Genomic DNA, 9725 nt, shown 5'->3' with positions numbered 1-9725 from the left:
CAAGACTGGGAGTTTATGTCACTTTAATGTCCTTTTAATTCATAGTATAACTGGTTAACACTACAGTATTATAATGATAACGATTAATTTGAAATGTACATTTTATTAAGCAGAACTAGCCCTGCCCGACACCAGCCTTGAGCACCAACAACAATCACCCGTTAACAGCTCCGCCATATTGCTTTAGACAAATTGCTTTTAAGGCAAACCACAAATATAAAATCTCACATATACTGAATAAAGGATGAGGTGATATGGGTTCAGTATTATCTGACAATATTAATTTCTTAAAAGAAATCTTGGAACAGTAAGTAATAAGTAATGCGCATAAGGTAGCACACTGAATGAGGCATCTCGTGTGCTTTATTACTCATTTATATAGTACAAGAGTAATACACACAACAGACTTTAAAAGAAGTCAAGTATTTTATTGGAAAATAAATTCAATGCATGTATGTGTGTATTCAGAAGTCAATAGAAACCAAGATGACTGTGACGTTGTCAGCGCAGCCCCTTCTGACCGCCTCGCTGGCCAGCTGTTGGCAGGCCGCCTCAAACTGCGCCTCCTTCTCTGTCAACTTACAATCCTACAACAACACAAAAAAGTGTTCACCTGTATTTCATGACCGTACTTAAGTAGATTTTTCAGGCATTTGTGGCAACTTTTTACTTTTAAAACTTTCGAAAGTTAGCAAGGACTGAACTGAAAAAGCAGGACGTGGGAAAAAAGGGAAACCGTAAGTAAACGAAATGTCTGCACATTTCATGGCGCGAAGCTAGTGGGGGCAACAAAACAATACAAGTAGCGAAAATAGCTATAATGTGCTCATTTTTCTATTTTATTCTGTCCATTGTTGCAACACAGCCTAAGCATCTGGAGAGTTACAAAAACACATATATTTTATCGTTAGGTTAAAAATGTCAATTTACTTTTTGAAATACACTTATAAGTGTGTACTTTTACTTAAGAGAGTGGCTTCAGTACTTTAACCAGAATTGTTTTTGGACAAATAGTACAAAGTACTGAATGCTAGTAATTTCAACATTTTTGTAGCTCGCTTCCAAAGTTGAAGCATGTATACTATACAGATGGAGAACGCTAAACTGCAAAGGTTTTCGTTATTTCATGTGACCGCAGAATGGCGACAAAGTTTGATGACCTGCCAAAACTCTGAACATCTGATTTTTTACCGCAGTTTAAACGCAAACAAGACGCGGGATAGGATAAAGCAGAACTAAATAAAACAAATTCCTTTGGGTACCTGAAGGACATCGAGGACAAATCGCACAGCTTCATCTGCTGAAAACACTTTAAACAAGCCGTCACAGGCCAGGACGATGAACCTGAAGAGGCCAGAAAATAGACTTTTTGTTTTTTTTCTTCTTTGTGTGTGTGTGCGTCATTGTTCTTGCCTGTCATTGGCTGTCAATTGACACCTCCTCAGGTCTGGGGAGGAAATGACGCCGCATCGCTTATACTGGCCGTCTCCGATGGAGCGCGACACCTCTAGGACGCCTAGCACCCGCCCCTCCCTGCAACGAACAACAACATATCCACTGCCATAAACCACAAAGGGGAGGGACAACAGGAAAGAAAACTCTATTTCTGAAATTATTCTTACTTGGGATGTGCCTTTGAAGCCTCATTTCACTGGCATATTCAGCGTGTTAAACGAAAACGTCATCCGAGATGTTGACGCAAATACCTGACAGTTCCTCCTGCCCTCTGGATCCGCATCCTCTCCTCGTAGATGGTGGGGTTGTGTTCCCGACTGAGCGCCAGCGTGGTCGGCCTCTGCCGCCGTCCCTCCGGGGCTTCTACGTCCTCCTCCATGCGACACAACACCGCCTGCCGAGACGCAACTTTAGGAAAGCCCACAGCTTTTGCTATGGAAAACCGCTGGAGTGCGTGATCTATATCCTTCATCGAGAGGATTCTCATGTGGGGCATATGCCTACTAGTTGGGCCTAGTGCCGGTACAAGTGCCTTTTAGTTACCGTAATTTCCGGTCTACATGGCGCGACTTTTTTCACACGCTTTCAACTCTGCGGCTTATGCGGTGATGCAGCTAATTTGTGTGCATTTTATTTATAACAGGGGCGGCACCGAGGCTCCACTGGTAAAGCGTTGGCCTCACAGTTCTTAGGTCCCTGGTTCAATCCCGGACTCGGCTGTGTGGAGTTTTCATGTTCTCCCCGTGCCTGCGTGGGTTTCCTCCGGGCACTCCCCCTAGGTCTGATTGTGACTGTTGTCTGTCTCTATGTGCCCTGTGTTTGGATGGCTACCAGTTCAGGGTGTACCCCGCCTCCTGCCCGTTGACAACTGGGATAGGCTCCAGCACTCCCCGTGACCCTCGTGAGGATAAGCGGCGAAGAAAATGGATGGATGGATTTCGAATTTCGCTCGAGCAGAAAAGGTAAGAGACCGGTGGAATATATTGGCCGAGGAAGTGACTTTTACCGGCCCTGTTAGCGCTGCACTAGCGTGTTGCTGCTGTTACTGCCGTGTCTTAGTGATTTTTACTGGCATGTTTTTTTTTTTATATATATCAGGCCCTGTTAGCGCCGCACTAGCGTTAGCATCGCACTAGCGAGTTGGTGCTGTGTTGGTGCTGTGTTACTGCCGGGTCTCAGTGACTTAGGTATGTTTGTTTTAACTGGCCCTGTTAGTGCTATGCTATCGTGTCATTACTGTGTAGCTGCCGCGGCTGTTTTTTTTTTCTTTTCCCAGGTCTGTTTGTGCTAACGTGTTGTTGCTACGTGAAGCTAAGCTAAGGTATTAAAACTTTGAAAACTCTTTCTGTGTACCGTCTTTCTTTGTAAATATCTCATGTTTCAATGTGGGCACTCGCGGCTTTTACACGGGTGCGGCTTGTGTATGTTTCCTTTACAAATGTACTGGGTGAGGCTTATAACCAGGTGCGCGCTGTAGGCCGGAGATTACGCTAATTAGTTAGCAAATTACCTTGCTGTCTCCCAGATTGGCCACGTACACCATGTCATCCAACACCAGCACGCAGGTCGCCGTGGACCCATCCTTCCACGCCGGCTTCCTGTTCCGCAAAGATGACTTGATTAAAAAAAAACGCTGAAACCAAAAGAAATTTCAAAACAAATAAAAATTCTTTCCAGGAGGAATGGATGATTGTGTCATATTTATCGATGAATTCTAATTTGTCAGGGCAATGTCTTTAAATTTATGAGGGATCGTGCTTACATATTTGTTTGGTCAAAAGGCACATTTTCCCAAAAGAAAACAATTATTTGCACATATCTGCAGAGAAAACAATCACTTGGATTTGAAGTTAATACAAGTTATTACTTGAAAAAAATAAAAGTTTCAAAATTTTTTCAGTATAAGGCAAAAAACTGTTTTTATTAAAGGGAAAAAAAATGATTGAAAAAAAAAAATCAGTACACTGTTTTGTCCAGAATAAAATTAGGACATTTTATTTGTGGTCGTACTGGCCCCACCCTCCCTCCAAAACGTTTTAAGCAAAGCAAGTTTATTGAAATAGCTAATTTCCCACACAAGCTAACTCAATGTGCTTTACGTGATTATGTATGCATGTTTTATAACTATAGAATAATTCGGTCCACTGCTGATTATCACTCATTAGTCTTACTGGCTGGACGCTTTCTTCAGGAAGTCCTCATCCGTTTGGCGGAAAGTGTCCACCAAGCATTTTTTAATCAGCTTATCCAGGTTCTCACTTTCACCTAAAAAAAAAAAAAAAAAAAAAAAGGATATTTTTCTAATTATATTTTTCTATACTGTTTGCCCCTGTGCCCATATGCAAAAGATGCTTTTCCTCTGAATATTTTTTTAAAAACATATGGTTTATGTTTTTAATTTAATTTTACTTTGATTTTACTGAACAGTGTCTTTGCATGCACTTTGGGGATCATGAAGGGAGGATTTGAAATAATTTACATACAACCAGAATTTCAAATATAACTTGCAACTAAAAATGATTTTAAACCAAAACTTATACCTAAAGGGAAATAATTTAAACAAGGGGGTGTTTTACACAATTTACAGTTAAATGGATCAGCGAAAATAAAATTTTAGCTTCAATGTATGATTTGAAACATTTTTTCTTTAGGGATGAGTTTGGACAGAATTGACTTCAATAGATATTTATCCTATACAATTAATGCACATCATTGTATTCCATTTTTCCAAGCCACTTATTCTCACAAGAGTCACGGGAATGCTGGAGCCTATCCCACATGAAATACTTTAAATGTCGGAATGATTTTAAACAATTTACAGTACATCAGTTTATTCAATATGGATGATAGTAAAATGCATTTGAGTTTGAGATTTGTGAACACAGATTTTTGTGTGCCTGCTGATTTGTTTTGTTTCACCTACAACTAGGAAAAAAAAGTTTTTAAAAAAACAATATGTGTAGATGGCCTCGGGGGCAGATCCACCCCGCCGCATGATTTTATGAGGCCCGCGAAGCCAAATTATGAGTATGAACTTCCATGATTGTTGTTAAAATCTGTCCCCAAATATCAAATTGTCATATCATAAATGATATTGTTGAGATATTGGAAGCAACATTATGTACCCAAAGATCAGCAATGTTTTAAAAATGCATTAACCTTGATTTCTAATTCCAAAACTGGGTCATAAATTTCACGTGAAAATATGATGAGGCGAAAGATTTTCATGGAAAGCGTAACTACAATGTCGGCCGCAACAAAAATGAGTTTGACACCCCTGATGTAGACAGTTTCAATTTAGTTTAAATATATATATATATAATATATTTTTTTAACTGTAAATATTTTTACTGTGTCCTTATTGCTCACCTGTGGGAAACTTCTTGGCCAGAATGTGATGAAGATGCTCGGCCGCGAAACGAGACGCTCGAGCGCCGCCGTGGCCGTCAAACACTGCGAAATACGACGCCCCAGATCTTCGGAAACGTCGGAAAATATTCACCAGCATCAGCAAGCGAAACACATTTTTGTATAACTGTGTGTGCGTATGTAGACGTATATGTGTTACATTTGAGCAGGAAGTGTTGACAGGCAGTCACGCATGTCGGGAAGTAGAACATGAGCGTCCTGCATTTCCTCACGTTCGCCGCGCCTCGCAGCCACGTAGCCTCGCAGCACGGGGAGGCCTGAACACATACACACCACACACAAACCAGAAAACACACACACACAAATGAAAACACAAACATGCACACGCAGAAACGCATGTGCACAAAAAACATATGCAAAAAGCCACACATAGAAACAGACGGGTGCACAAAACACACAATAACACAAACAAAACACAGAGTAAACGGAGCTGCGTGAAGGCTGCCGTGCATCATCAGACATGGTGACAGAGGTCAAAAAACCTTCTCTACAAACTTTCTTGATCTCCTCCTCCTCTTTCCGCGGCACATCACATTTTGCTTCCTCTCGTTTTCGTTTGACACTCTTCTTCTCATCGTCCTCGGCGGAAACCAGGCCTTTGGAGGGTCGCGGCGAGTTGGGAACGGCAGTCGTGCCAGGACCTGACAACACATCCACACACAAATGCAATAGCTGTCAAAACAAGGGACTAAAATGCAGAAGTCACGACAACTTTTTTTTTTTTTTTAAACAGTGTTAATATTTATTTCGACCGTGTAAGGCAATTGAGAACTTATTCTCACTTGGAAGGCCAAGCTGGCTGATGAAATGTAATCATTGCATTTTAAAAATGTATTTAAATAACCTTTATTGATCCTTGGAGGGACAATTTAAGCGGCAAGAAAACAATCATTTAAAAATTTGTAAACATTTACAATCCAGGCGGCACAGTGACGCAGCTGTAAAGTATTGGCCTCAGAGTTCTGAGAACCCGGGATCAATCCAGTTTGCCTGTTCTCCCCGTGGCTTTGTGGGTTTTCTCCAGGCGCTGCCACATTCCAAAAACATGCATTAATGGGACACTCTAAATTCCCCCGAGGTGTGATTGTGACTGTTGTCTGTCTCCATGTGCCCTGCGATTGGCTGGCAAACAGTTCAGGGCGTACCCTGCCTCCTGCCCGTTGATAGCTGGGATAGGCTATAGCACTCCTGCGATCCTTGTGAGGATAAGCGGCTAAGAAAATTGATGGATTGATCTAATATTGTATCTATAATATACAAGAAGAAAAATCAATTGATGGATGTATTTATAATCCTTTGCACAAAACAAACGTCACACACACAGAAGCTATTCTCCAATGCTCGTGTCATTTACCAAGAGCATACATTATATGTATTGTTGATTTTGAACAGGTTTATGTGCCATAACATGTAGTGCAGCATTAATTGCAAAGGTTTTTTAAAAAAATCCATATCCTTGGAACAAAACATATTCTGCAATCTGTACCAAAGTTTGAAGGTCAATATTCCAAGACCCCCAAAAACCGATCTCCGGGGCCTTCCCACAGCCATCATCATCATTATCATAAAACAACATGAAGTGACTCATAACGAGCATTTTATTAGGTGACGAACACCTTATCAGTTGCAGATGAAACAGGGCTGAATGGCGGTGTGCTCGTCTGCGTTTACAAGTGAAACCGTCGTCACTCACCGGTCTGAGTGGGTTCGGGTAGGTCGCCAAATAGATCCATTCTTCACCGGAGCTAGCCACAACGCCTAGCCTCGTTTATCTTAACCGCTTGTCAGTCTGAATTCGTGAATATCGTCCAAGTGATAGCAAGTAAGATTAAACGAAATGTGAGATTTCACGACAAAACACAACTTTACAGTAATAACTCGTTTTACAGTTAGTTTTTTTTTTTAATTGCATACACCTTGAAATTCAACAACACTGCTTGATAAAAGAAGGCCAAGGAGAGGCGGTGTCTTCTTCGCCCTCGTCTTAAAATTGTTGAGACGAGCACAATGACGGGATTTGGCGCCTCCGAACGCATTCGTTGTGAATTGCACGTTTGGAATGGTTGACATCTGGAGCGTGGTCGCCAGTTCATCGTCATATCATTATCCAAGCCGCTTATCGCTCACAAGTGTCACGGGAAACCTGGAGCCCATCCCAGCTAGCTTCGGACGAAAGGCGGACTACACCCTGAACTGGTCGCCTGTCAGTCGCAGTGCAGATATCGACACCATGAGCGGGAATCGATCCCACGCTGCCTGTATCAGAGGCAGGCGCGTGTACCAGTACACCATCAGTGACCCAATTCGCACTCACATTTACACCGACGGCAAATTTTGAAATTTCAATGAACCTACCATGCATGTCTTGGGGATGTGGGACGGGCACGGTGAGAAGACGCGACCTCTACACGGGTGTGGCCGACATTTGACCCGGGGTCCTCAGACCCGTGAGGCAGGTGTGTCAACCGTGAACCCCTACATTATTTCTTTCGTCCACCCATCCATCCGTTTTCCGCACTACTTTCAGTTAAATATTTTTTTACCTAGATTTGAAATTAGTTAGTTAGTTAGTTAATTTGTTCTGGTTGCCATGATTGTGGTTTGTTTCGTATCGTCTCATTTTTTTTTGACGAACGCGTTTTTGTAATTTAATAATTATGGCAAATAATGACTCTGGTTCTTTTTTGACTTTATCTAAAAAATAGTAATAAAATAGTATTTACGTGAAGCACATCGTCTTCGGTTTGACAATTTAAAAACTACATCTCCCACAATCCTTTTCAACCGAACAGCAATGGTTCTGCACTGCACAAGTATCCACTGTAACTGTTAAAATATGTGTTCATACAAAACGTTTGCTGCTATGCACTGCTTCAATGTCCTCACTTTACTTTTTGGAAGTTGTGCGAGTTCCTCGGAAACAAAAGGTGAGTTTATCTAAGCCTTTAACTAAGTTGTTTAAGCGAAACGCAGGGAAAGCTTTTAGCTAGCATTTGATCCACATTCAACATCAAATCCACAAGCAACCGCGTGTGTCCTCCCGTTTTTTTCGACAAATTTAGTAAATTCAGCTTTAAATGATCAAAACAAATACTTTAGTAAGGCACAGTCTTTTAGTTATTAAATGGTTGTGTTTCCTTCGTCCGTCAATGTATCTTTAAGACATTTAAGACAAGTCACAATAAGCGCCTTTCATAGTTTTTTTTCTTGCTTTTTTTTTTGTTGAAGGGGCGTGGGGTGTTAGCCATCAGCGTAATCTGAACCCGGTACTAACAGTTTTTAAAAGAGAAATATTATGGACACTGATTCGTTAATATTTTTACAGTGCCATGCAAAAGTTTGGCCCATCCATCCATTCATTTCTGAGCCGCTTATCCTCACGAGGGTCAAGGGAACATATCCCAGCTGTCATTGGGCAGGAGGCAGGAGTTTGTCCCCTTCTCAAATTATTCCATTTTTTTAGTTTTCAGACATTGTAAGGTCCTCCACCAAATGCAAATAGACAACTATAACCCAATTAAATTTATAATTTTTAAATGGTGATGTTTACTTATTGAGGAAAAAAAACTTTCCTGCTCTGTGTGAAAAAGTAATTGCCCTTCCTGTTTAATTATGATCAACGGTTTTTGGAAAGATGAGCTCATTTCACGAATCACACCCAATCCTGATTACCTCTAGACCTGTTCCTTCAAGAAATCACTTATATAGAATCTACCTTGACAAAACGAATTCAGCCGAAAGATTTTAAAAAGCAGCAACAAAAAAACACAAGACAAAAGAATTGTTAATGTGAACATTGATGTGAAATAAAGTAATTGACATCTATCTGTCTGGAATGGCTGACAAAATCAGTTCTAAAAATATGGAACAGTCGTGAATGTTGCAGGGACATGTTAGTGTTGTTCAAGTTAGGAGGAGATTGCAGTGGAAAAAAGGTAACTTTGAACCATTGGAACATGCACTTGCTCAAGTGTGACACGCTGAAATTTGCTAGGGTAAAGAAGTCGCATAAGCGACAAACTTGTCATTTTATCGAGCACCGACCAACTATCACCTCGTGTGCATTGGACTTTTATTGTTGTCCATCGGTGTTGATTGTGTTTCTTTTTTTTTTGCCCCCAGTGGTGCACTCTTCCCACAGTGCCTACGAGAACTACATCACGTACATATGGCACAACCGACTCTACTTGTACACAGCTGCAGCGTTCACTATCACGCTGTGGTTCGCGCTCAAGATATTCCTCAAGAAGGTACATTGGCAGGTGTGTTTGGAGACCTAAACATATTTGTGTATCACTGCTGTCTTAAATAAAACATCACTTTTTTTTTTTTTTTTTAGAAAAGTTTGTCCAAGGATGTCGTCAGCTCCTGGGTCCAGGAAGCCACAAAGAATGACGAGTGTTGTGCTAAACGTACTGAAGTTCACATCTCTGGAGTAAAAATTTTCTTCGGCTCCCAGACCGGAACAGCGAAAGTACGAGTATTGTTTCCACCTGTATCCCTCACCCACCAAGCTGAAATTTCTATGATGTCTAGGGTTGTAAAATTTTCCTCACTTTCAAATTAGGAAACTTTCTATGGAAAATAACTGAGAATGGTTGGGAATAAACCATGAATTGACAAAATTGAAAGTTGGGTCTCAAGAGCAGTCAAGAAAACAAGTAGGTACTCCAAGCCCTAACCGGGCTGGAGAAGTGAATAGAAAGTAGATTATTGTCCTTGAAAAATATAAAAAAAATTCTGCATCCAATTTATAGCTGTCCAGGTACAGGACAGGTAGGTTGCCTCGTTTTATTAAGGGGGGAAAATACATTTATTTGATTTAAAAAAAAAAAGAAAAA

At 40.9% G+C, this 9725-nt stretch overlaps 2 protein-coding genes across 7 annotated transcripts in view; one reads left to right on the top strand and one right to left on the bottom strand.

Moving 5' to 3' along the window:
- Positions 1-6: 6 nt before the first annotated feature.
- ilkap (integrin-linked kinase-associated serine/threonine phosphatase) lies at positions 7-6853 on the bottom strand. The gene is made up of 10 exons (XM_061826596.1): positions 6578-6853; positions 5367-5525; positions 5024-5141; positions 4825-4931; positions 3627-3720; positions 2966-3053; positions 1707-1849; positions 1414-1533; positions 1263-1344; positions 7-587 (listed from the first exon to the last, which is right to left on the bottom strand). The coding sequence occupies exons 1-10, from the start codon at positions 6615-6617 to the stop codon at positions 465-467; spliced, it is 1074 nt and encodes a 357-aa protein (XP_061682580.1). The 5' UTR covers positions 6618-6853; the 3' UTR covers positions 7-464.
- Positions 6854-7647: 794 nt separating this feature from the next.
- tyw1 (tRNA-yW synthesizing protein 1 homolog (S. cerevisiae)) overlaps positions 7648-9725 on the top strand; it is a 32739-nt gene continuing 30661 nt past the window's right edge. The window contains exons 1-3 of one of the 6 annotated variants that reach the window (XM_061827424.1): positions 7648-7811; positions 9007-9146; positions 9224-9358. In XM_061827424.1, coding sequence (XP_061683408.1) covers positions 7721-7811; positions 9007-9146; positions 9224-9358 — 366 coding nt within the window. In that variant the 5' untranslated portion in view covers positions 7648-7720. The remainder of the gene's footprint in view (positions 7812-9006; positions 9147-9223; positions 9359-9725) is intronic. The other 5 variants (XM_061827425.1, XM_061827420.1, XM_061827423.1 and 2 more) reach the window with 5 other exon arrangements.

This window comes from Syngnathoides biaculeatus, chromosome 8, assembly GCF_019802595.1.
Source record: "Syngnathoides biaculeatus isolate LvHL_M chromosome 8, ASM1980259v1, whole genome shotgun sequence".
NCBI lineage: Eukaryota > Metazoa > Chordata > Actinopteri > Syngnathiformes > Syngnathidae > Syngnathoides > Syngnathoides biaculeatus.
This window is presented reverse-complemented; position numbering and strand designations above follow the sequence as displayed.

Coding starts and splice junctions, on each gene's coding strand:
- ilkap (XM_061826596.1), bottom strand. CDS start 6,617: ATGGATCTATTTGGCGACCTACCCGAACCCACTCAGACCG. Junction 5,526..6,577: donor ACCCGAACCCACTCAGACCG/GTGAGTGACGAC, acceptor ATGTGTTGTCAG/GTCCTGGCACGACTGCCGTT. Junction 1,345..1,413: donor CAATTGACAGCCAATGACAG/GCAAGAACAATG, acceptor TGGCCTCTTCAG/GTTCATCGTCCTGGCCTGTG.